The sequence below is a fragment of the Biomphalaria glabrata genome, chromosome 1, assembly GCF_947242115.1.
Source record: "Biomphalaria glabrata chromosome 1, xgBioGlab47.1, whole genome shotgun sequence".
NCBI classification, from domain to species: domain Eukaryota; kingdom Metazoa; phylum Mollusca; class Gastropoda; family Planorbidae; genus Biomphalaria; species Biomphalaria glabrata.
Window position 1 is genome coordinate 85,574,266 of NC_074711.1, and position 27,916 is coordinate 85,602,181.

The 27,916-nt window shown below is 37.2% G+C and overlaps 1 protein-coding gene across 1 annotated transcript; it reads right to left on the reverse strand.

Moving 5' to 3' along the window:
- Positions 1 to 1,785: 1,785 nt before the first annotated feature.
- On the reverse strand, positions 1,786 to 27,153 carry LOC106078971 (solute carrier family 28 member 3-like). The gene is made up of 12 exons (XM_056018291.1): positions 25,835 to 27,153; positions 22,868 to 23,044; positions 22,267 to 22,411; positions 20,598 to 20,795; positions 18,872 to 19,033; positions 16,510 to 16,635; positions 16,086 to 16,219; positions 13,917 to 14,085; positions 7,868 to 8,011; positions 5,291 to 5,404; positions 4,226 to 4,406; positions 1,786 to 2,226 (listed from the first exon to the last, which is right to left on the reverse strand). Exons 1-12 carry the CDS (start codon positions 26,218 to 26,220, stop codon positions 2,204 to 2,206), a joined length of 1,959 nt encoding a protein of 652 aa, XP_055874266.1. The 5' UTR covers positions 26,221 to 27,153; the 3' UTR covers positions 1,786 to 2,203.
- Positions 27,154 to 27,916: the final 763 nt, after the last annotated feature.

The following is a 27,916-nucleotide window of genomic DNA, read 5'->3' on the forward strand; positions in this document are numbered from 1 at the left end:
GCCGGTCCATTCTTCTATTTCTTTTTTATTGGACCAACTTTTCCTAATTCTCCCTCAGCTGTAGCCTGAATGATTATTTTTGACAATGAGTCATGTCTTACAAATATAACCAACCAGCTCAGCTTTCATCTCTTCACAGTATTGAAGAGTTTCACTGTTTTGGCAGCCACCAGAGTGTTGACTTGTAAAAGTGCAAACTCATTTGTTTTCTTTTCCTGGTATCTGTTACCCAGCAGTTTTCAGTCGCGTTTATTCTCAAAGGTTTATATGGTACAAATTGTAGAGTCATTGAAAATCTCTTTTAGGTCATTCAATCAATGTAAATAAAAAAAAAAAAACTCGTTGAAGAATGTATTTTTTCATCCTAAAGGATACACCCAAAAAAGTATTTTCAATTTTTATTTTTATTTTTCATTCTCAAATACAAGAGAGTTATAGCACAATGTCATACTCAAAAAGCTTAAAACAAAACAAAAAAAAAAGATTTTAAAAATTTAAGAAGAGAAACCACAAGGAGGATATTAACCCCCATCTTCAACGTTTAAAGAGCTAAAGCCTCCTCTCCAACTTCACCCCTTTAACCAACACTCCTCTTATCATGTTCCTCACCACCCCCCCCCCACCCCCAGCAATGCAGCCGTTATGAACGTTAGTTAGAATGTGATCTTATTTCTGCCTTGTCACCAAGAGTTTAAACAAGTGTTTTGAACAGATAAGGTGTTTCAAACTTATTTTTTTGGTGTGTACTTTTAGTATTTCAACGAAATCTCCAGGATGCAGGTACATACTAAATATGGCGAAAGAAAAAAAAACAGAAAAAAATCAACTAATCTTTTGGTATTATTTTTTTTTTTCGCGAAAAAGGGGGGGGATCTTTCATTGTCATATATTTAAACTTTTAAACAATCTAAGAGATACAATATTATTGCACTAGCTTCAATTCTATTTGAAAATTTTTAAATTTCATTTCTGAGCATTGCACGTGTACTTTTAACTCAAGAACATTGTCGACAGCTCTCCATTCCAACGTCTGCGTACCAGCCACATCCTTAAGTCTCAAACTCTTGACAGTGAACATTGGTACATTGCCTAAATTACTCAATATTTTATAGATGAGGCCTTACGTTTAACCTCCACAACCTCCGACCTCTTGCCTTAATTTTCCTTTGATCCCAGCAGTTTCGGTGAAGCTCGAGAAATGTGTAGGGTCAAGGTCATGTGATAGGGGGGGGGGCTTAGTACTGAAAGGTAAATATACTCAAGGGAGACAAAAACTATACATATGAAGTGTTTATGTCCTGGGGGGGGAAAGGTAGACGTTATGGATGAGGCCCAGTATTACCCAGGAGACATGAGTGCACTATTGAGTGGGATATTTACAAGTTCATTTGGGGTCAGTCTTATCACCCCCAGTTGTTTTGTATAGGGTATCCTATAGGATTAAAAAAAAAAAAAGGTCATTGCTGTAAATTATACCATTGTAAAGTCTTGCAGTAAAAAGGTCTTAACTTTAACAGTTGACTATTTTTTTTAGTTGTAATCGAACCTTAGATCTCATTTACTGGTACGTATGCACCTAGAATGGCCAGTATACCTTAACTCTAACTATTTCACACGTCTTTCTGATTTTCAACTAATGCTAATAAACCTCAAGCTAAATATAAACACAAATTTAAAAGAAAGCTTATTCAATGGAGGGAACTGCTCAATTTCAGGGATATCTCAATGCTCCGAGATTTATTTCCATTTTTATATATCAAACACAATTAATTACCAAAAAATGTATTAAATAGTTAGTCAATTTTTATTGGATTGATGTTTTGTTAGTGATTATAAATAGTTGTCCAAAGGGATAAATAAAGTGTAAAAAAATGTGCATCAGAAGACAGGCGAAGTATGTTGATATGAAGATAAGATTTTAAAAAATAACTTTTCATTCTTAAGTATTTGAGCATTAAATCTCAAATGTTTGTACTTTGTGATTAACTGCTTTAATGAAACAATCCTAGACCAATAAATAGAACTACTATATACATTCTGTAGTATTCATTAAGAGTCAGATTGTTTTAATTATACTCCAGTATATTCACGTTTAGAACTATTTTAAAAAAAACTCGTAGATAATATTAGTTTCCTGTTTGTCGATCGGAAGCAATGTCTAGATGCACTCTTTCCCATCAGCACTTAAAGGGTAGCCCGGACGTTACGTATTCATATACAACACACCTGTTGAGAGATAAATAACAATGCATTATATGCGATGACGTGAACACAATACATACTACCATAGCCTGCACACATACATTTTTAAATTTTAAATATTGTAGCTTTGCATTTCTTTTGGGGGGTGGGGTGGGGGGGGGGTTCTTTTTTGGAAGTAATTCTTAGATGTCAAAACAAAGGCGGTGATATGATAAGCGAGGATCGGGCTGATCTAATGTTAGGGCTCTAACCTTTACCCTTCTCAATTCACTAGTCTGATATAGAGATTGCACGCGGATATTTAAAGGATTATGAAACTACGGTGTTGTTTTTCGTAGATCTAAAGGTGACTTATCGGGTAAAGATTGAATTATTTATATAATATATATATTTCCATCATGGTTTATGACTATGGTTTATCTCGAACTCTTTTTCATATGGCTGTGGAGCCCTATTTTGGAGAGACACTCCCGTCCACACTTACTGCATGTCAAGGTGGCTTTCGCTTAGTTGGTAGAGGAGCTGGCCATTTTCCATGGGGCACGATTTTCTTCAAGAATCGAGGCCCATGTTTTCTCACTTGCTATAGCTTTCTTGGTCACCGTCTCTCTCGTACTAGTGCGGTCTAAGGCTATGTCTTCCCAATGGTCAGTATCAATGTTCACTGATTTTAAATCCCTTTTTAATCACATTTAACATAATGGAGGTGGGAGTGACAAGTTTTTCTTGAGCCAGCCGCAAGTTGTCCGTACAGAATGATTTTTGGGATGCGATTGTCATCCATCCGGCGTCATGTCCGAGCCAGCAGGCGGCGTTGCCTGAGGACCGTAAAGATGCTGGGAAGACCCGTTCTCGCGAGGATCTCAGTATTACACACTTTACCGTTCCATGTTATTTTTAAGATCCTTCGAAGACAGCGTAAATGGAATGAGTTTAGTTTTCTCTCTTGTTTTGTGTAGGTTGTCCACAAGTCACTGCTGTACAGTAGCGTGCAAAGAACGCATGCCTTGTAGACCTCCATTTTGGTCGCTGTACCACTGGGATCTGCGGGATGCAAAGATCATCACCCTGTAGAAGAACAAAGGTGACAGAAGCGACTGCAACAACTACAGAGAAATCTCTCTACTAAGCATTGTCTTTGCTCGAGTCCCAGGCTATAAAAACTTGCTGATCGAGTCTATCCAGAATCACAGTGCGGCCTTCGCTCAGGGAGATCCACAATTGACATTATTTTCTCCATCCGTCAACTTCAGGAAAAGTGCATGAGCAAATAATGCTTTTGTACAATGCATTCATCGACCTAACAAAGGCCTTTGATCTAGTCAGCAGAGAAGGCTTCTTTAAAATCTTACAGTTAATAGGCTGTCCACCCAAGCTGCTAAATGTAATCGTATCTTTCCACTAAATATGATGGGTACAGTGCAGTTCAACGGCGCCTGCTCCGAAAGTTTCAGTATAAAATGCGGAGTCAAACAAGGATGTGTCCTGGCCCCAACCCTCTTTTGGAGTACTCTTTTCAATGCTAATCCAGCACGCGTTTGACAAATCCACCGAAGGCATATATCTTCATTCCAGATTTGAGGGCAAACTTCTAAATATTGCTAGACTGAGGAACAAAACACAAACCAGAACCACCCTCGTAAGAGATTTGCTCTTCGCGGATGACGCAGCGGTAGTGGCACACTCACAAGAGGAGCTTCAGTCACTAATGTCCTGCTTCTCTCAGGCTTGTAAAGAGTATGGCCTAACCATTAGCACAAAGAAAACTAATGTTATGGGACCACCTGCTACAGCACCACCCTCCATCCTCATTGACGATAACAAGCTAGATGCCGTAAATGAGTTCTGCTACCTTGGGTCTATAAATCAAGGTGACCTGTCACTAAAAAGAGGAGATCAAAAAACGCATAGGGAAGGCCGAATCAACCTTCGCTAGACTCCAACCAATATATATATATATAATATATAATCATAAATATAGATATGGTTAGCTTATAATCAAAGTTGCAAATTACAAGGCTACCTGCTACAGATGCTGTGACAAAGTTTGCGATGTTTCCCGCCACAAAAGCTCTCAAAACGAGGTCAATGACGTCATCCTTTCTCGCCGGACACATTGGTGCAAGTGTACCCAAGCAGAACCCTATGGCGGGAAAGGCTGAAAGTCCGCAGATGGCGTAGGTCGAGATGGCCTCGGATTTCTCCTGTACTGGACAAAGTTTTAAAACATTGAGTCAATCTGACATTTTTATATTGTTTCTATTTTCAGTATGAATCTGAAGCTCACAAAGCTTACAAACAAAATCTTAAGAATACACAAGATGAAAGTTCAACTTCATAAAATCCGAAAATTCTTCTAGTATAGTCATTAACAACAAACTCGTTTAGAGCCATATTCGATGAATCTAAAAAAAAAATTAAAAAAAAACAAAAGTCGGGTCCATTCTGGTCAAGAAGAGATGTTCACTTGAATTTTACAAGTTTGCCAATGTAACAAGAAGGTCTTATCAGTACAAATAAAAAGAAATACTAAATAAAAAAAAAAAACTTTTGTAAAAAACAACTATAAAGCTTAAATATTTATATATCTTATATATATATATATATATATATATATATTTATATATATATATACGTGCATTGTATAAATATATGTAAATATATACATATTAATCAGGTCCGGCTGATTTTACCGATTGCTCTGAATCGGGCCCAGCGCCTGGCAAATTACATTTAGCATATCACTATTAGTCATTGATCTTGTCATAGGCTTTCAAAGATGTAGGACTTAAAGGGTTAACATAGCTAGTGTGTCATAGAGATTGACGTGACTTTAATTAACTTACTAGATCCTAATTCATTTATTGCTTCCTATGCATGTTGTATGATAAATTTTGATATAATGATCTAATTAATAGTAATAGTTGTTATTGTAAAAAAAAAATAAGAAGAAAGGGCTTCGCAAGCATCCATTAAATTGGGTACCGCAATTTGTAAGGCCGGCCCCTATATATACTAGTTTGTCTCTTTTCACAGTATATAATGATACTGCCTCTTGCTTATTTGCACATTTATTGTTCTTGCTTACCTTCATAAAGCCTTTAAAAAGGGTAGTGTTCGTCTCAGTTAAAATGACGTCATCTCCTGATGTGTACCACGTGCCGTTGTACTCTCTGACGTAGCTCTCAAAAGTGTGTCGGTTCTACAAGAAACATTTTTTATTTTAAATAGCGGAATGAAAATGCAATTAACACATAATACTAGAAATATATAGATCTATATATAATTCAACTTAATGGATTCAGTTACGTTATTTATTCACAGGTAAAGCCGAACTTTCATTGCTAGAAACATGAATATCATGGGCGTAGCCGGGGGGGGGTTTGGGGTTCAAACCCCCCCCGAAATGAAATCCCCCCCCAGGGGGGGGAATCGGAATTTAGTGATTGATTTTTTGCTTTGATTTGGTTTATTTTAGGTGAGATTTTAATACTAAACCATCACTTGCCCCAGCACAACCAAAGGGGTTTTGAGTCTAAAACCCCCTACCATTGGGTTTTGAGTTTAAAACCCCTACCAGGGGGGCTCGAGCTTTAAAAACCCCTTCCAGGGGGGGGTTCGAGTTTAAAACCCCTACCAGAGGGGTTCGAGTTTTAAAACCCCTACCAGAGGGGTTTTGAGTTTTAAACCCCTACCTGGGGTTTTTGCAGTTAACTCCCCCTCTTCTATACAACAAAACAAAAAAAATGTAAACGAAAATCCCTTAATTCCAAGAGCACAGTTAAGAAAGATTTTGATTTTAAAACCCCCTCTACAATTTACGATAAACCCCCTCTTCAACATAAAAAAAATAATTACGCACTCAAAATGTTATGAGCGTAGCTAAATGGGTTTTGACTCAGTTTTGAGTTTAAATCCCACTTCAGCGGGGTTCGAAGGTAAAAAAATACCTTTTTAATATTAAAAACAAAGCAAATTATACACTCAAAATGTTATGTGTGTAATCAAAGGGGTTTTGAGTTTAAACTCCCTTCCAGTGGAGTTTGAAGCTAAAAAGTACCTCTTCAATATAAATAAAAGCAAATTACTCACTCTTAAATCTATGAGCGTAGCCAAAGGAGTTTTGAGTTTGAGGCTAAAAAATACATCTTCAGTGTAAGAAAAAAAGCAAATTACGCACTCAAAATGCTATTAGCGTTGCCAAAAGGGGTTTAAACCCCCATTCAGAGGGGTTTGATGTTAAAAATACCTCTTCAATATAAAAAAAAAAAAGCAAATTAAACACTCAAATCATTTGACCTTAGCCAATCCAATCGGGGGTTTTGAGTTTAAACCCCTCTTCTACAGATGGCTTTTTTTAAAAGTTAAAAACACCTCCAGATGGTTTTGAGGTGGAAAACCCCCAACATATTATTTTGACGATAAAACTTCTCTTTTCGATATAAAATCTAAAGCAAACTACAGTCACTTAATTCCAAGAGCGTATTCAAGAGAGGTTACACATTTTTACCAGTGACAGGGCTCCATTAATAAACTGCAGTGAATATTCATCTGCCGAAATTGAAAAACACTAAATGTGGCTCAACAAAGATGGCTAAGACAGATTTTAGGAGTCAGTTATAGAGATCGGGTCTAAATCAAGGAAATCCTATGCCGAACTGGTAGTCGATCCCTTAGTAAGATTGTGAGAGAGCGACGCATGAGGTTTGCGGGACATGTTCTCCGACAAAATGAATTACGCACAAGAAGAGTTGCAATGATTTCCTAGTACAACTTGACGCCACTCATTCATGGAGGTCCTCATGGCAGGTGGGAAGAGGCTTCAGACATTACCAGTGAAAGATTTTTATGGAAACAGCTTGACGGCAAATGCGCCGAACGGCGCGGGAGGGTCTAAGTCAGTAAGAATAGCACATTAGGATTTTAAAATAGAAATTTTTAATAGCAGGAAAATTCACTGTAGATACCTCAGAATATGCATTTTGTTGGCTTTCAATACCAGAAATAGTGCTTGGCGGCGGGGCTTCGCCCCGCGCTGGGGAGCTCCTGGCGATCTCCCAGACCCCATTGCTAGTATTGGCGGGGAATCTACAATTTGTTCACTAACTCATGGAAGAACCTATTCTAGGGCACATTAATCGCCTTCCGAAAGAATGAAGGGTCAGAATGTAATAAAGATTTTGTAGGCACACACACATAAATACATATAAAAAAAAATCCTGGCTACGCCCATGATGAATATGATGTTAAATGAATCTGTATATAGCTCCTAATTCGTGGTCGAAGATGAACACATTTATCATTTCTTATGAATACGAAGATGGCTATTAACTCTTTTTAAAAGACGACCCATACATGGGCAAGGGTCTAAGCCTGTTTTCTCCACCATTGTTTAGCTCTGCGTTCTTTCATGCGGGCCGCTCTTCTCGTCTTGTGAAACTCTAAAAAGCACAGCATTTACACTGTTTCCCAGCCCCTGAAAGTCAATCTCACACTGTTTAATGGACTTCCTAATGATGTCTTTCTAACGATTGTGTTTGTGTTGACCCCACTGAGAGCGCTTTCCTGCACACAGCTCCCCATAGAGACGTCGTTTTTGGGAAGCGATTTTCTTTTCGAAATGTTAACATGTTGATAAAACGTAATATCAAATTGTGTTACTGACCTTGACCATCAGACCTAACTCAGCGTAGGCCACAAAGGGAGTTGCCACAAATTTGAGGCCAATGAGTGCTCCGACTTTCCCACAGTCTTCAGGGGCGGTGCCCATGACGTAGGCCAGGGGATACATTAGATAGGAACACATAAGCTGTTGGGAACACATGAGACATGTACCTCAATACATTTAGAATACAAATTCAACTAACTTATACTTATGACAGAATTGCATCAACACTATAGACTTTTAAAAACTGCAAAGACATTTCAGTCTTGCGTATGGATAGAACCATATCAGCTTCTTCATTGTTAGCTACTTAACCAGCTACAAAAAAAAAAAAAAAGGGGGAGGCAGGGGAGTCTTAACAGTCTGAGAATGTAGCGCTGGACAGATTTGCCGAGATTGTCTATGCTGGTTTCCCTTAGCCTTAGAGCGACAATGGTTCATCCCATATTGATGAGATGAAAGCCTGAGTATCTATTGACGGACTATAGTTCTCCCACACAGAAATCTAGTCATTTCAACTAAGTCCAAGGCAGATGTTAGATCCGAAGGAAGGAAAATTAACAGATAACAGCCTGGTATCAGTAATGTCTCAGGTTCTGACCCAATATAGCACTGTGTGCTACGTGCATATGAAAGACATGACAGGACTTTCTGTCTTCTAGGCTGTTCCATTTGGCCCCGTATAATTTGTCATGTAATAAGACGCGTCACTAGTTGCAAAGAACAACGGAAGTTATTCGAGAAGTCATCCAAACCTTGGAGTCGAGTGCTTCTAAAAGTCCAAACAAAGTTAAAATATATAGATTTTACACTCCATCAAGTCTTTGCTCTTTCCAGATTTAAACTTATATAGAAAGATATAAGAAAGAAGAAACATTGAAGTTTGGGGGGTCAGTGCTTTCTGTGAGTGTTCCAAACTGTGTTATTTATGTGTTCAGCTCATTAATATCTTGTCTCTACATTGGAGTCTATCCCTTAAGTTTGTGCTTTCCATTTCTACACCTCAAGCTTGTGTTAATAATTCAATTTTTCAATAATTTAAAATTTAATTTTTGACCAATGAATTCTATACAATCATACTCGCGTGAAACCAGAGAGTTGAGTAAATAGATCCCCAACAAACGAGGTCTGCTTCTTATGTAGTCTAAATAACACCCCCCCCAAGACATCTCAAAATAATTAATGATGGCCAGGGCTAAGATTTAATACTACCCCCCTTACCCAGCCCGTTGGCCAATAAAACGTAATGACGACTTCTCGATCAAGCTGTTTTTCTCTTTACAACCAATGTGTCATCCGCATAAAGTCACACACGCACATAAGCACAAACACACCATCATAGTCACACTTTCTCTTTCATCTCTGAAATTGACCGTAAAAGTAAAAATTTCATTTCGAAATAAAGATATCTAACGTCTCAACCCAATCCTTATACCAGTAATGTTTGAGGACAGAGTTCGAACCTGGTGTTATTGTGAGGACAGTACAATTCATTCACTCAGTCATGAACGATTGTAATGATATCACAGAGCCTTGAGTTTCCATTAGGTTTGTTAACTGCGCTCTATACATTAAATTAATATTATTATTATTATTATGTTAGAGACAAACGAGTAGTCGTTCTCTGGTACTGCCAGGGCCGAGTTTCGCTAAAGAGAAACAAAATTCATGGTAGTCCCTTTATCAGTTTCCACTGAGGAATTTTCTGGTGATATGGCAGGTCTGCAGCAGTACCGCCCTCTGACAGGCAACGAGAATCTTCTTAGGAATGTTAAGGGCATTGAAGGTATCTATGAGGTCAGTTGTCATTATCCCCTCGGTTGATATTATTATTATTATTATCTTTTGTGTCCAATTTCCTTATAACTAAATATTTTTCGTCATGTCAGTAATTGGGCTAAAAACGGGCTACGACTTTAAAAAATAACAACCTTCTATTATGAGTATCCTCAATGTAGTTAGTCCTAAGGGATTTATATCATCGTCTATTTGATCGTCTGCCTCTTATGTTAATAGCATGACGTGCTATTCAACGTCTGCCACTGCAGAAATCAGTTCACTTCCGGGTCACTTTGACCATGTCAAGACGTACACCCTAAGTTATATTTTCTTATCAAAATACTTTTAAGTTTCAACAACTTTTTTGTGTGTGTTCTCTAGCCTTCTTTTTAAACACATTTAAATGAAAAAAAGTCAAAACAAGTATACCAAGCTGAGTTACTAATCGGAGCACCCCATTCCCCCCACACACACACACGCACAACCTTATCTGTTTATATTCTATCATGCCTCCTCACTCTGTTTTCTAATTCGGTGTACTTGTATGTCTCTTATCATATCCGCGAACGCTGATAATATTTAGAGCCATAATAGCTAGTTAACTTACTTCAGCCGGATGCATGTTTCATGCAAGCATTCCCCCCACCTCGCTAACTCTGCATTTGTTCTAATACTTAGGGCGTAAAAAAATACTATTTGCTTGTTGCAGAAGACATGGAAAAACTAAGCCTTTCTCCCTCAACATATCCGTGTTATTGAAAAAAAACATGGAGTCACCTGCCCTTTTATCAGTCCTGTTGTTGACTATTACAAAATGTTCGACCTTCACCTAGAAAAAACAACCTTTTCATAGCCTGGTCGGAGCATAAATTAACTATTCATACGAGCCTATACCCTATTTATGTCTCTACCAGGATGTCTCTACTAAATGACTTCGTTTTGTAAAGTTCGAATATTTACACATTTATGACGTAATCCATACGTTCATGTAGATTCAGTTTGGGTTAAATGGTGCATTGAGGTGCGAAAGCGTTCTTGAATGTGATGGCAGAACTAGGGGAGATGTAACAAAGTGTGTGAGAGACAGACAGGCAGACAGACAGACTGACAGGCAGAATGAATTCCGGACTCCATTTTTTGTTAAATGGATTTTTTTTAAATAGCTTTATGAATGCCAAACATCACAAAATAAGATAGAGCGACCAACATATATTGAAAGAGACGCTAAATTTGGTCGCCAAATGACGAGAAAGATTTAAAAAAAAAAACACAGACAGAGAGAGACAGACAGACAGACAGAAGGACATGTAAGAGTGTCACTGCCTATATATAGGGGCTTCCCTGGCTGATTGTGAAATTCGTTTTCTAGGGGGTTCGGATCACTAGAAAGCGACCTCAAGCCCCAGCTCAATCCTTTGTCGACAGGACATCTTAATCTTTTACCATTAGAGTAATAACACATTCTTGAAAGTGAACACTCTGAACATTATAATTAATGCAACACTATATCTAACATATTTAAAACTAGCGCGTATGTAGATCATCAGATCAACTCAAAGAAAATGCAATGTCCAACATGGACTACCTACTAGACCAGGGGTCGGCAACCTTTTTAGTCGGAAGAGCCTCATGTGGCTCGCGAGCCGCAGGTTGCCTACCCCGGTACTAGACAACTCTCGACTAACTCAAACTTTAGTGTCCCACTCTGAAAATATACGCATTCTCGTTCAATCACCAGCTTGCTCTTTCAAAGTTCAGTCCACAACTAAACAGTCACCCATCTCATCTACCTTTACGCCCATTCACGTGAACCTGTTGTCCACAATCTCATTATTTCGCGCAAGCTATGGTACCATGGTAGAGTGAAACTATACATCTAGCCAGGGCCGGTCCTAACAATTGCGGGGCCCTATGCGAAACTGATTGCGCGGGGCCTAGACTGGGTGGGAATAAGGGTAATAAGTGAAAATTAAGATTTTGTATAAGAAAATAAATTCGACTTTGAATTATATTCATTCTTTACTAAGAACCAAATTGCGATCAAATAAACTTTACTTTACGAACCTTGCAACCAATGGCATATTTATATGCCAGTGACTATAAAAGTAAATAAAGAATTGTAACTTTTGATTAAGGTGAAAATTCCCTCGATTATTACATTTTATTACATGAAAGCTGACAATGCATTTTTTCTTTTATCGCGCGTAGGATTTGCGTTTTACGCAATGAATGACACCCACTAATGACAATTTTGACTATTTTTCAGGAGATTTTAAAGAGTTTTCAGGAGATTTTAATAAATTCATGAGATTTCTATTACTTTTTCTTATAGATTCTGCAATTTAATAATTACATCTAGAATTAGCGCGGGACCTATGAAAGCGCGGGGCACACAGCGACGGCATAGGTTTCAGTGGCCTAAAACCGGCCCTGCATCTAGCCCTACAATTACAATAATAAACACAGTTTGTAAAAGGGTAAGGAAATAAAGAAAACTTTTTAGACCGACACACACAACTACACACACACACACACAATCAGACAAAAAAAAAATCCAACAGGTCATTGTGCCCTGACTGCGGTCAATGCTCTCTTAATGCGTACTCCACTTAATCCTCCACATTTGGAAATCGAACTTTCCAGTCATTATCGATACTGATTGATGAGCATACATGCAACTAAAACAACAGCGACAGAGAACAAAAAAAAAATAGGCTTATACTTGGTTAACACACAAAAGAAATTTGAGAAGTAGGCAATAACGATAACTGGGTTTATTTTTTATCCTACATGGGTAGATGCATTACCGCCCTTTAAAGAAAATTTAGTAGTTTTTTTCAAACCTAACCAAGATGTTTGTAAAATGCTAAAGAGTTGAAGATCGTTTACTTCCTACTCTGAACTTCCCGCAGGACGACGGGGGATGGGAGCGGGTTTGAACCCGGGACAATCGATAAGTCCGAACGATCTAGCAGCTTGTTAGATTTTAAATGAATACGTACATTGAAAAGCGTTCATGAAAACAAAGCTCATTTTAGAATTAAAATTCAAATCTAAAAAAATAAATAAATTCATTTTTAATCAAATTCAGTCAACCTAACAGAATTATTATTTTTTTTTTTTGGGGGGGGGGGAAAGGGGGCTTAAGACAGTAATCACAAAACACATAGAGACTGCTGACGATAGTGACCATGAGTAAGCCTTACATACTATAATCTATCGCGTAGATCAGTGATGCCCAAATTACGGCCCGCGGGCCAGATCCGGCCCGCGACGTGGTTCCATCCGGCCAGCCAAAATGTTGGCACAATGTGTAGAAAATCACCCATTCAAAAAAAAAATGGTTGACAAATGTATCTTTATCTACGTTACGGCCCCCAATTTTTTCTTTAGTTAATTGGTACTATGACCTTTAATATTTGTATGCTTATTAAATGGGGCTCTGAATGTAGAATCTATCAGAAAAAGTGTACGGATCTTTACTTTTTGTGGAACAAAATAATCAGCTAACATATTTGATTTGTAAAGAAAGTGTGACTGTTTATAAAACAAATATGGCGGTATTCTCGATTTAAGCCGCGAATAAATGATAGCTTAACTATGCCTACAGAGTGTAGATCGATAGAAATATTTACTAAAAAGAGACAAGAAAATGAGTCGGTTCTAAAGCTAGCTATAAAATTGCTCATATTTTAAGTACCGTACAGAAATTAGGCCATTATCTGACGCGTGAAAAAAAAGCTTCAAATATACAATTCATTAATGTAAGTACTTAATATAGATCCAAGGGTTTCTAATCAAATAACTTCAAAATCTAGTCAATTTTCTATCGTCTGTATACGTTTTCGTTGATGTGGCCAGCGACACGAGTGCTGGAGATTAAAATGGCCCGCGGGACAAATGAGGTTGGGCATCACTGGCGTAGATAATCTCCAGGTTCTAAACGAAAAACTGCAGCCTCTGTATAAAACCTAAGTATAAAACCTAAGTATAAAACCCAAGTATCCAGAACATTTGTAAAGCAAAATTTGAACAGATACTTTCAGTGAAATTGTGAAAGTTGTTCTAGTATAAACTATACCTGATAAAACGATTACAAGGTGAATAATTTGTTATTTTAATTATCAAACTTAAAGCTTTATAACTACTCGAGAAGAGTATTTTGCAGACTTTTTTTTAACACTCCATGTAACCATTTATCCCACACTATTATGTACTATTCGACCTTTGACCTATGCCCTAAGTTGCTGAAGTCCAATGTTTGGCTTACATCAAAGGTCATGCCTGGAACTCCAGCTCTCTCACCTATCCAGACCAAAGTTGTGTTGATGAGATTGAGAATGGATACAAAGGCCATCATGTTCACCATAATGGAGGCCACCAGCTTGATGGAGAAGGCGGCACCGTCAGAGGCCGCTTGCAACAGATTCTGGCTGGAGCTGTAAGCATAAACATTGTATTCTGTGGTTTTTGACATGAATTTGAAAAGGAATAAAGACGAACATGACATCAAAGTAATTTAATTTTCCACTAATAAATAAATCACAAATTTAGAGCAATACCTGTTTTTATATTGCCCATCATTATTGCATAATTTAATTTACGATTGGGTGTCGCCTCCAGACTACTAGAATAGGCGTGTATTGGTGAAGCCCAGTAAGTACTCTCAGCCAGAGGTGTAGTTAGGGTGGGGGCACGATGCCTCAGGAGCTACCCTTAGGAGGAGGCGCCACAGCCTGAGAGTCGCCTATATTTCTATGTGGTGTTCATGGCAAATGGAGGAGGGAGACGCAAATAAAGTATGTTGGCCACGTTTTGCTGACTACGTCTCTGTTCTCAGCAATTCATTTGTTGATGTTGCCCCGCACTTGCTATAAATATTTCATGTATTGATGTTGTCCCACACTTACTCTAAATATTTCATGTATTGATGTTGCCCCACACTCACTATAAATATTTCATGTATTGATGTTGGCCCAACACTTGCTATAAATATTTCATGTATTGATGCTGGCCCAACACTTACTATAAATATTTCATGTATTGATGTTGGCCCAACACTTACTATAAATATTTCATGTTTTAATGTTGGCCCAACACTTTCTATAAATATTTCATGTATTGATGTTGTCCCAACACTTGCTATAAATATTTCATATATCGATGTTGGCCCAACACTTGCTATAAATATTTCATGTATTGATGTTGGCCCAACACTTGCTATAAATATTTCATGTATTGATGTTGGCCCAACACTTGCTATAAATATTTCATATATTGATGTTGTCCCCCTCTTACTATAAATATTTCATGTATTGATGCTGGCCCAACACTTACTATAAATATTTCATGTATTGATGTTGGCCCAACACTTGCTATAAATATTTCATGTATTGATGTTGGCCCAACACTTGCTATAAATATTTCATATATTGATGTTTTCCCCCTCTTACTATAAATATTTCATGTATTGATGCTGGCCCAACACTTACTATAAATATTTCATGTATTGATGTTGGCCCAACACTTGCTATAAATATTTCATGTATTGATGTTGGCCCAACACTTACTATAAATATTTCATGTTTTAATGTTGGCCTAACACTTTCTATAAATATTTCATGTATTGATGTTGGCCCAACACTTACTATAAATATTTCATGTATTGATGTTGACCCAACACTTACTATAAATATTTCATGTTTTAATGTTGGCCCAACACTTTCTATAAATATTTCATGTATTGATGTTGTCAAAACACTTGCTATAAATATTTCATATATCGATGTTGGCCCAACACTTGCTATAAATATTTCATGTATTGATGTTGGCCCAACACTTGCTATAAATATTTCATGTATTGATGTTGGCCCAACACTTACTATAAATATTTCATGTATTGATGTTGGCCCAACACTTACTATAAATATTTCATGTATTGATGTTGCCCCACACTTAATATAAATATTTCATGTACTGATGTTGCCCCACACTTACTATAAATATTTCATGTATTAATGTTGCCCCACACTTAGGCCTATTATAAATATTACATTTATTGATATTGCCTTACACTTACTATAAATATTTCATGTATTGATGTTGGTCCAACACTTACTATAAATATTTCATGTATTGATGTTGGCCACACACTTAATCTAAATATTTCATGTATTGATGTTGTCCCACACTTACATAAATATTTCATGTATTGATGTTGTCCCACACTTACTCTAAATATTTCATGTATTGATGTTGCCCCACACTTAGGCCTACTATAAATATTTCATTTATTGATATTGCCCCACACTTACTATAAATATTGCATGTATTGATGTTGCCCCACACTTACTATAAATATTTCATACATTGATGTTGCCCCACTCTTACTATAAATATTTCATACATTGATGTTGCCCCCCCCCCCACAGATACTCACTTTTCATCCCTCATTTTGATATTTTTCTGATTTTCAAGGTCCGCCCTGTCCATCTCTGGATATAACAGCTTTGACACAGCCAGCGCGGCAGGGGCGGATATCACAGCTGCTGTCAATAGATGATTGGCCGGCGCCTAAAGAGAGAGCATTCTTAATTACTGTTTAACAGCAACCAATTTCAATAGTAACTTTAATCGTTTAAATATGCCATTGATTTTTTTGAACCAAGATAACATTTCGTAACAAAAAAAAATACCAACAAAAAAAAATATTTTTATTTAAAATATAAATACATACTTTCCCTTTTATTGCAATTATAATCTATCTTCTCAATGACAAAAGACTATAGAAGAGTGCAGTAATTTACGTTACTAGATGGAAACAGTTGCGACACATCTGACGCAGACAAACACGTCTAACTTACCCCTGATTTAATAAACATAGCCATGAACGCGCCTGAAATGCTGGAGAATCCGCAGGTCATGATGGCGTGCAGCTCTGATCTCGTTACAGTTGGCAGGTAAGGGCGTACTAATAGAGGCGCCTCTGACTGGAAGACAGAATTATTAAAATTGTTTTCATACATTGCTGTCACTTTATTAACAATATCTGACTTTATTAATCTAATCTGTTGCCTAAATGATTTTGTACAAAAATATTATTCGAATTATAATACATTTGATATGTAGGCTTATATATTTCTATAGGCCATATTGGATGTTTGTTATTAAGACTTCTTCTTGTTCTAGCCAGCCTTATTGCTGCTGAGCTGTGAGCTCTTTTGCAGACTGTGCCAAGGAAAAAAAAAGTGTGCTGTTTTCTTCAGTTGTTCAGCACTGCCGTACAGGGTGTTTGGTTATGTTGGGCTGTAGTGGAAGTAGGGTCTGCCTAAGGTGGATTAGGGAGGGGCATTCAAAGAGGATATGGTTTATAGTTTCAAAGGGGTGGGCGCAGTGTCTGTCTTCCTATGGTTGTGTGGAGTTTATTTTGTTCAGGTGGTAATTGTTATTAAGACAGATTTCGTTTGGTGGTTGACAAAATTTGCATAAATCAAACTTTCTTCAATTAGAAAAGACGGGATCGAGCATCAAGACAAAAAAAGTCACTTACGATTGTCTTGTTAGAACGTGTATGTATTAAACATTTAAATATTTGTGACATTATTATTATGTAAATTTGAAAAATAAAAAGTTGAAGAAATTGAAATGTGAAAAGAAAAAAACAGAAATATTTTAATATACAATATTTTGTATCTATTCATCTCATAGTCCTAACTTAATGAGAACAAAATCTTTGGTTTCATTCCTTTAGTTCTTTCATTTCTCACTTGTATTATAGTTTACTTTGTAGCCATTAGAGTTGCCTTGGATACATACACACCTATATGGTTTTTAAAAAAAGTAAAGCTCCCCTTTCAGAACTTGCGATCTATAAGGCAGATGATGTAAAGGTCATCTGTTTCTGTGTCGAACGGTTAACGGGGGGTGTCATGTGTCCAGCACAACGACCCTCCGCTTTTCTTTCCTCAGCAAATGTAGGGTACCCATTAAAGTTGGTTGGATTCGGATACGCCCTTAAATTGCCGACCATGAAAATCTCAGTCTTAACTTACACTTAAGTTAAACTCTGGACCCCCCCCCCTCGGTTCGGAAGTCAAGACGCTTTACCACCCAGTAAATAAAATGGTAGGAACCAAGAAATGATCTTTTCTCGGTGAGGTTGAGGTAAATTAAAACTTTATAAGGCTAGCACATCAACAAAGGTTTTGACTCTCCTGCTGGACTGGTTTCTATGAACAAAAAAAAAGCCTTCAAGGCTTCGGGAATCTTATCTTATCTTATATAATACAGACGTTACTTCAAAAAAGAAGATGATTACGTCTTACGCGTCATGCATTTAGTCATGTATATTAACCAATGCCTTCAATTCTGCCAAGTCACTGGTTTTCCTGGCTAGCTCAGGCAACCCATTCCATGCTCTAATAGCACTAAGGAAGAAAGAGTATTTGTACAAATTTGTCCTAGCATATGGGATGAGGAATGTGCCTTTATCTTTGTGTCTTTCAGAGTATTTTATTTAATTTTGTTTTTGTATTTGAAGATTATGGTTCAGTGTTTTATGTATAATTGCTACTTTACTTTAGAGTCTTCTCTCCTGAAGGCTTTCTAAATTTAGTGATTTTACTAAAGGTGTTACTCTACTCAAATGTGAATATTCGTTTGTTATAAATCTCACTGCTCTATTTTGTGTCTGTTCCAGTTTCTTAATGTTTTCTTGAGTTGGGGTGTCCCAAACAGAGGACGCATATTCTATTATTGGCCTAATCAACTGGAGACATTTGGTTGTGCAGCAAAAAGCGCTTTCTTACCCCAAAAATCTGTAAGGGGCCCTCGGAGCTTCAGTCATCTATCTCATCTCATGTGTACCTGAGGTCACGTCTGCGGCACAGGCCAACAACCAGCTTCCTTCAAGAGTATCGGTTCTTGGCGAGTCTGCTTCACGTCTGCTTGTCGTCTGCTACGAAATCGTGGTGACGTGTATTTCTAGATTGCCCAGGTCATGTTGTATGCAGGCTTGCGAATTCGTACCTTCACCCTTGGCAAGGACTCATGGTTATTATTTTTTTTTAAATTCGGCTTCAAGCTATTTTCAGCTGTCACGTATAACACTTAGCCATGATGTCAGCATTTATCGTGGGAACTTTTTAAAATGTGCTACTAGCTTTAAGTTCACGCCGTTGTTCTCAATCGGTCTAGGACTAGGTCTATAGTTCGCTATTGACTTACCAACCCAATAAAAATATTGGCTGCCGACACTACTGACTCCACTGGCCCAGTTTCTAGGCAAAAAGAAAGTCCTTGGCCTATTTTGAGAACTATGAACTCCAATACTCCGTAGTAGTCGAGTACGAATATGATTGAATTGAAGAATACGATTACACCAGCAGACTATAAAACAAGACAATTTTATTACAGTAAAACATGGTAATATATATATAGATGAGATAGATTAGGTACTTAGACCAGTGTTTCGCGAAAACTGTATGGCAATGTTAGAAGACTTCCCATAATTTAATTTATTAAACCCCTAATTCTGATGAAGTCTAAACGTATTTTAAAGCAATTTAGAAGCAATGATCAAAAGTGTTTTGCTACTTGACGATTCAGACAGAAGTTAAGATTAAAAAAAAAATTAATTTAAGTTATTACTTTCAATGCATAATTCTGAAAATAGCGAATAGCTCAGTTCTCTGTCTAGTTATTTTCATGTTAAATATTTTTAAAGTTCCAAACGAAGTACGTTTCTAAAATTCGATCACGTCTGTGACAAAAAGTTAATATTTCGCTTTCACTTCTGAGACAAAAAGTTAATATTTCGCTTTCACTTCTGAGACAAAAAGTTAATATTTCGCTTTCACTTCTGAGACAAAAAGTTAATATTTCACTTTCACTTCTGAGACAAAATGTTAATATTTAACTTTCACTTCTGATACAAAATTTTAATATTTCACTTTCACTTCTGATACAAAATTTTAATATTTCACTTTCACTTCTGATACAAAATGTGAATATTTCACTTTCACTTCTGATACAAAATGTGAATATTTCGCTCCAGACATGTAGTAAATAAACCGATGTAGGCTTTTTATTTTTTAGTAAAACAATTTTTGAGATAACTTAAAACAAACTTCTTTTACGAACGAAGATGCAATAGAACACTTTTTTGCAACATACACAGATTCAACTTGAGAAATAGATCGAATGCTAGAGTATCAAATAAAATTTAATTTAAACAAAATCTCACGACAATAACACGTCTTTATTCTCTTTCCTCTCTAATTAGTGTCTCCTTCAACCCTGTCCTTTTATTCCATACTAATTACGTCAGACCCTCTTGTGCTTTCATCATCCTGCCCTACCAGAACCAACCCACTTCGTTTCGGTTGTCTTCCATCCGCGATAATTGCCCGACCAGCCCAGCATTGCTGTCGATTGGTGATTAGAGCTTCTATTTCGTCCACAGCGGCCTCTAGCAGAACATAATGCCGGAATAGAAATGTTTAAATTTGGGCCATGTGTGTCCAACATGTGAGAACCGTCTCAATAAGATTACGTGAAGAAAAGAACTAAGACACGTATACTCGAAATACGGCCATTTCCGGCCCGTTGGGACTTGCTATCCGGTTCTTCACACATTGCAAGATAAACTCGCAGATGTTCAGCTTCATGACCTTGACAATTTAAACAGTGATGCGGTCCCTAGCACGAGTGTCGATCCCGCCCCCGCCCCTCAACTTAAAACGTTGGGTACCACTAAACATAAAAGATTTTATTTCAAGCTAAATTGAATAAATTTCTAGGAAACGAAAACAAAGTTGAATTCTAAGAATTAATTTACATTATCATAATAATAGTCGTAAGTTAATTGTGGAATAAAAACACAACCCATCAAAATATTATGAATGATAGAAAAAATAATTATAATTATCTATAAATTAAACAAAATATGCACCTCAAAGAAGAAGCCTGCCTTCGCTGCCTTGAAGCTGTCTCCAAACACAAACGCTGACCCCTGGTCAGAGAGACGGACAAAGTTATGAACAGCATCGCCGATCCATTTGAAAGTTTCATATCCCATGGTTGTCCGGAGGGTCAAGACAGCAAAAGTAAACTGAAGAATGAACCCCCAGAATACTGGGTGCCAGTTGACCTGTGGTCATGAATGTTAAATTACATATACATTTATTAAATTGTTTTCTTTTAAATTACAGACTTTCTTTACACAATATATTACGTCCTACACGTAGCCATTTGTTAATCTAGTCATGCTTGGTAATTAGAGGCTTAACTTATTATTAATTTATTTAATTTCCTGTCTGATTCAAGCAACCTGGCCCAAGTTCTACTTTATTACGGAGGGAGCATTAATAGGAATTTTACCTGGAATGTGAAAATCGCATTTTCTTTTCTTTACAAGTATTGTATTAGTTTATATCTTTGTGTATGTAAGTTATAGTTTAGTGTTTTATGTATTTTAGCCACCTTGCCTTTAGACTTTTGTGTTGAACTGTCTCTAAGATTTTACTTTTAGTTAAATGTTTACATTCGTTTATTATAAATTATGCGTCTCTATTTTGTTATAACTCTCACGCTCTATTTTGCTATAAATCTCAACCCTCTATTTTGCGTCTTTTCTACTATCTTTATGTTTGAGGGACCCCCAAAAAAGGATGCATATTTCAATATGGGTCAAACAAATTTTAAAAGCATTTTACTTTTATGTTGCTGCTGGATTTGAAACTAATTCTTTTCATTAAACTCAATACTTTTATAATTGTTGTAGTCGTTTCGTCAATATAGGGATAACTTTTCAGGATAATTTTTCATTTTGATATTTTGAGTTTTTAGTCTGGGTAACTGGTTTACGAAATTTAAAAAAAATTGCTCTAACATGCGGCTAAGGGGACAACAATGTAGACCAATCGTTATAGACCTCGTTGCCACGTCAAAGCGTCTAAACACTCCACAGGTTTAGACGTCGCAGGACAGTATTCAAGCCTTCTCTAACGATTTGCCTCGGACTAATAGCTTAACTCTTTATCTCCGTAATTATTTTCCGTTCTGACAGAATTGCTCAATACATGACCAGCTCTCTAGTGAAAGAAACTAGACCTATACGTGGATTGTGATAACACAATCCCCAATGTGGGAAAAGTGTAGGTCGAAAACAGGTCAGTCTTCGTATACTTTACGTCGTACGTTTATGGAAGACTTAAAAGCAGAAAGAAAAGCTGTACAAATTTCAGGGATCCATCGTTATTGAGACAGCTTACCCCCCACACTACATCCCACAATTGGTGATGGAGGAATTAAGTCATGAACTGACAATATGGCTATTAAGTGTAAACCAAGAAAATGGCGAAATCTACTCAGATCAAAATGGGAACCAAATAATTCACAAGAATCTTTTCTCTCGTTTGGACCTTGATATTTCCTTCGAAAAATGTTTAACCTTAGCTGTACTCCAGAGGCGTAGAGAGGGGGAGGCACGATGCCACGGGCGCCAACATCAGCAGGGCACACCACACGAAACCAATATTTCTATGTGATATTCATGGAAAATGAGGATAGGGGGTGGAGTACCTTGCCCCTTTCTCACTACGCCTCTGCCCAACTCTTACCCTGCTTGGACTGGACGAGAACAGAAAGCACAAGATGACCATGAGAACCAGGCCAATCACAGCCTGTGAGTTTGTCGGACTGTGAGGAAGTACAAATACACCCACGTACACACAGACCAGGACACTTGCCGCTACATACAGAACACTGGAAATGTAGACATGTTCGAAATTTATAGCAAGTTATTTTATAAGTAAAAAAATCATGTCTAAATTACAATATATCAGGTGACTACAAAAGTAATACTTACTATTACTAATTAATTATCGATTCCCCCATACTAAATAATTGATTTTTTTATTCTCTAATAACCTATAACTACTTCGCTTCTAATGCAAAACTTAATATATTCACTTCTTAGTAATACGCTTCTAAATTACTACTTACAAATTCACTACTAATTCACTACTAATTAACTATTTAACCAATTCACAACCAATTCACTACTTATTAATTTGCTACTAGTTCACAGCTTAATAATCCACTTCACTACCTTCTTACTTATTATTGATATACGAATTCACTATTGACTACTAACAAATTCCATTCTTATTAATTCACAACAAATTTACTTCACTAATGTATAGTGAATTGATTACTTACTATTTGGTTATCGACCGGAAGTATTTGGTTCTTCGAGATCGGACGTAACACTTGTAAAAATGCTTCTTCAGTAAATTTCTGGCTCGTCCTCGGTGTCCACTAGTTAGTTTAAACACAACTTTGGTGACCAGAAGTCCAGTAAATGCAGTGAGTATGTAAGAACCTTCATCATAGTATCTAGTTGAAAGCAGTCAAGCATGTTAGTGAAAAAAACAAAACAATTATAAATGCCAAGAAAGAGTGTGAAACACCAAAATCGGTCAGAACTTTGATGACCAGAAGTCCAGTAAATGCTGTGAGTATGTAAGAACCTTCATCATAGTATCTAATTGCAAGCAGTCAAGCATGCTAGTGAAAAAAACAAAACAATTATAAATGCCAAGAAAGTGTGTGCCACATCAAAATACTCGCTTAAACTGGTCTTCCCACCATCTTCAACATGCGTCCCCTTTAGCTTCATGTCCGCCGGACAGAGGACTAACGTATACCAAATGTCATCATTTATCCACAACTCATGATGTGCATGGAGGCGAGGTGGCTGAGCGGTAAAGCGCTTGGCTTCCAAACCGAAGACCGGGGTTCGAATCCTGATGAAGACTGGGATTATTAATTTCGGGATCTTCGGGCGCCTCTGAGTCCACCCAGCTCTAATGGGTACCTGACATTAGTTAGGGAAAGTAAAGGCGGTTGGTCGTTGTGCTGGCCACATGACACCCTTGTTAACCGTAGGCCACAGAAACAGATGACCTTTACATTATCTGCCCTATAGACCACAAGGTCTGGAAGGGGAACTTTTTTTTTTTACATGATGTGCACAAGACCACTGATGTGTGGATGTAATTAAACGTGACATCAGAACAGTGGACATCGATGTTGATTACTAGGAAGGCGTAGTCTTAGACCGCACTATGTGGAGCGAGATGGTGAAACATATGTGGAGAAAGATGGTGAAACATATGTGGAGAAAGATGGTGAAACATATGTGGAGAAAGATGGTGAAACATATGTGGAGAAAGATGGTGAAACATATGTGGAGAAAGATGGTGGAACATATGTGGAGAAAGATGGTGAAACATATGTGGAGTAAGATGGTGTAACATATGTGGAGAAAGATGGTGAAACATATGTGGAGAAAGATGGTGAAACATAAAGCTATGGACAGCGAAAAAGCGTTAACCTCAGCTCTGGAAGAAAAGCGAGCCGATCGCAGAATGGTTGGTTCCTCTACCACCGAAGCCAAAGCCACTTTTACCTGCCTTGTTTTTTTAAAAGGGATGTCTCTCCAGAATAGTCATGTACAGTCACATGGGGAAAAAAAAACTCATCGAGATGAACCATAGTCATTCTATGAATGAAGGTGGTCAACAATGCAATAACATATGAACTGATACGTTTGACAGGGCTAACATTATCATAAATACAGGCAACAGTGTTGTAGTGTCTGACATTTAAATATAATCTTCTTCCTTAGATGCAGATTTCACTCCATCACATCGTTACATTATTATATACATTTAAACCAGCAAAGGCATTTTTTTTTTTAAATAACTACACTTATCAAAATAACCAATAAGAAAGCAGCTATTGTATTCCCCCAATGACTATCCAACATAGTTTTGAAATTTGATTTCTCCCCATTTGTAACGCTGTATGTCAGTGTTTCTCACAATTTCACCAGTGGTGACCCCCCTCCCCCAACAAATACAATTTCGCTCGAGCCCCCTCCACACACTCACACACACACCTATCTAGCTGAAGCAGAAAGAAGCCCCCAAGTGCGGTGATAGTTTTAATGTAATAATAAAAAAAAAGAAACTTACAGATATATAGTTAAAACACAATTGTCCATTTTTCTTTAAATTTGCTTTTGTATTTATAAAAATGTTCACCTGCCTTCTGTGCTTTGGTGTTTATTTCTTTGGCCTTCAACTTACTTTTTTTCATAGTAAAAAGAGTAAGTCAAAATGTGTATTAAAACGGGTGGAGATGGGCTAATGCGCATGTCATATGAAGACAGAAAAAAGGGACGAAGCACTAACCAATACGAGGGACATTCTAGGCAAATATAGTGTACATCTGTTATGGGCGTGATTATCGTAAGATAATAATAATGGCAATGTGTTAAACAAGACGTCTTGTCGCTGACATATTTTGTTTTGTTAGAACTGTGTACGCTATGACAATGAGGGACGTTCTGGCATAAGAAAGTCTGGAAAAATCGCTTTTGGAAATGTTTTTTTTTCATCAGAAAGTTTTGAAAACGGTCTACATTTTTAAAGATCTAATTAGAAGATGAAACAAATTTGTACAAATACTCCTTCTTCCCTAGCGCTATTGGAGCATGGAATGGGTTACCTGAGCTAGCTAGGAAAACCAGTGGCTTGGCAGAATTTAGGTCATTGGTTATATGCATGACTGAATGCATGACGCGTAGGACGTAATCATCTTCTTTTTTGAAGTAACGTCTGTATTATATAAGATAAGATAAGATAACAACATCTCTTTCTTACAATGTTTTAAGTTTGAAAACATTTTAATTTTTTTCTAACTTCTAACTAAGTTTAAAGCTACAATGAAAATACATAGTTTCGTCCCTTGAATATTAAATTGACCGGACTCACACCACCATCCCAACAAGGTTGTCACGACATCGCGCCCTCCCCCCACCCCCACCCCCATTTCAGGTGCCAATAGTTTGTGAAACGCTGCTGTATTGCTGTATTGCCATCCATCGAATAACAAGCTGCGTAGTTGTGGAATATCGTTTCAGACAATGTTCGCATATTTCGCCTAATCCCTCCATTAAAAAAAATACATATTCTAATCAAATATGCTCAATTCAACACAAAATAATTAAACCACGCTATAGGGGAAAAATTAAACTTTCAAAGTCATCGATAGTAAATGTAATACTTTAATATAATACATGTATATGACTACAAAGAACGCCTTATTAAATCAGCTTACCTGTGATGAACGCAATATCCGAAATATGTAAGGTACAATAAACATGCTAGTATCTTGGTACCCAGGAAGAACTTTTTCTTCTGCCGTTGCCATATTTTCCCGAACCAAATCTCCATTTTTTCCACAAATTTGCTGCACTGTCCATGAGGGAACACAGGAGACCTCACGAGCACAAGAGGGCAGATCTCCATGGTAACATCAGTGTCAGTCTCTGCAGACACATCCTTTGCTTTGCAATTGTCTACAATATCATCATTGACACCAGTGTTGTCTGTTAAGCTAATCTGTGTCTGGTGGTTGTTGCTAAATTTTGGTGTCATAAGTGGAATCTGCTGGGCATCTTCGTGGCTTGATAAAGAAGTTTTCATCTGTTGACTTTCATCCATTTTGTTAAGTCGATTGTAAGAAATAAGTTGTGAAAATAGTGTTGTAATCTCCACAGCTCAAACTGACTCTTTCCTCTACATAGGAATACGAGGGAACGTGAAAACATGCAGTCACCCAAGACCTCTCTGTATGTTGTGTCTATTCTCTTTTCTAGAATGTTGTTGTTTTAAATTGATGGTGCAGATGGTATGCTCCTTTTAATCCTTGGTCTCATAAATTTTACGTAAAAATATTTATGTTCTAAAATTGGTAGCTACAGAAAATATTGCCATTGTCACAAATGCTCTTCCTTCCTAAGCGCTATTAGAGCGTGGAATGGGTTGCCTGAGCTAGCCAGGAAAACCATTGACTTGGCAGAATTTAGTTCATTGGTTATTATGCATGACTAAATGCTTGACGCGTAGGGCGTAATCATCTTCTTTTTTTGAAGTAACGTCTGTATCGTATAAGATAAGATATAACACTGAAGAGGTCTTTTCCTACATCTAATAATCAGTAATTTCTATTTTAGTCATTTAATTGTATCACTTTGATGAATTATTCAAATCCTACAATTGATTTGACCAAGACAGTGTCAAAATTGAGAAACTTACGGAATCTATCATACGAACGCCCTTACCAACACGAAGATGTATTATTAACATAATCTTCACACGTAAAAGCCGGGTCACAGATGCAAGATTAGTAGTTCATTTTATGTATTCCAATTACCTCCCGTGTATCAGTTCTATTCACAGCGTTATTCTTTAGCATTTTAGCCAATGCTTCTCAAACTGAAAAAGTTTTAATCAATTTTAGATGCTAAATTTCCACTAACATTTAGCGAACACCAGAAAGTTGAGGCCCATTTTTATTGTTGTGATATCAGACTGTAAGTCCACGACTTTTCTGATGATTTCGCCTGTTAGCACAAACTTTAGTTGACTTGACAGCATGGTGCGTGTAGATAGATTGAAAAAGTGTTATTGATCTCACCACAAGATCGTTAGTTTTATAATTAGTGACATTGATCAGCAGTCGAAAAACGTTGGTCATCCTCCTTGCCCTGATTTCCAAATAGATTTTGTTCGCACACGCAAAGCATGAATCAAAATCACTAAATTTAGAAAGCCTTTATGACAGAAGACGCTAAAACAAAATTTAATAAAATACTCAGAAAGACACAAAGATAAAGGCACATTCCTCATCCCATATGCTAGGAAAAATTTGTACAAATACTCCTTCTTCCCTAGTGCTATTAGAGCATGGAATGGGTTGCCTGAGCTAGCCAGGAAAACCAGTGACTTGGCAGAATTTAGGTCATTGGTTAACATGTATGACTGAATGCATGACGCGTAGGACGTAATCATCTTCTTTTTTGAAGTAACGTCTGTATTATATAAGATAAGATAAGATAAATAAAAGCAAGCACTTATTTATTTTGTCATATCAAGTCAAAATGTGTCTGTTGCAAAGTCTATGCCGGGATAATGAGATCACACACAAATTTTTATTAACTGTATTTATACTGAACAAGAAGGGGACGGTGGCTGAGTGGTTAAACGCTTTGCTTCCGAACCAGGGGACCTGGGTGAAGACTGGGTTTTTTATTTTTTAGGGAGCCTTTGATTCTATCCAACTCTAATGGGTATCGAATTTTAGTCGGGGAAAGTAAAGGTGGTTGGTCTTTATGTTGTACTCATCAATAATTTATTC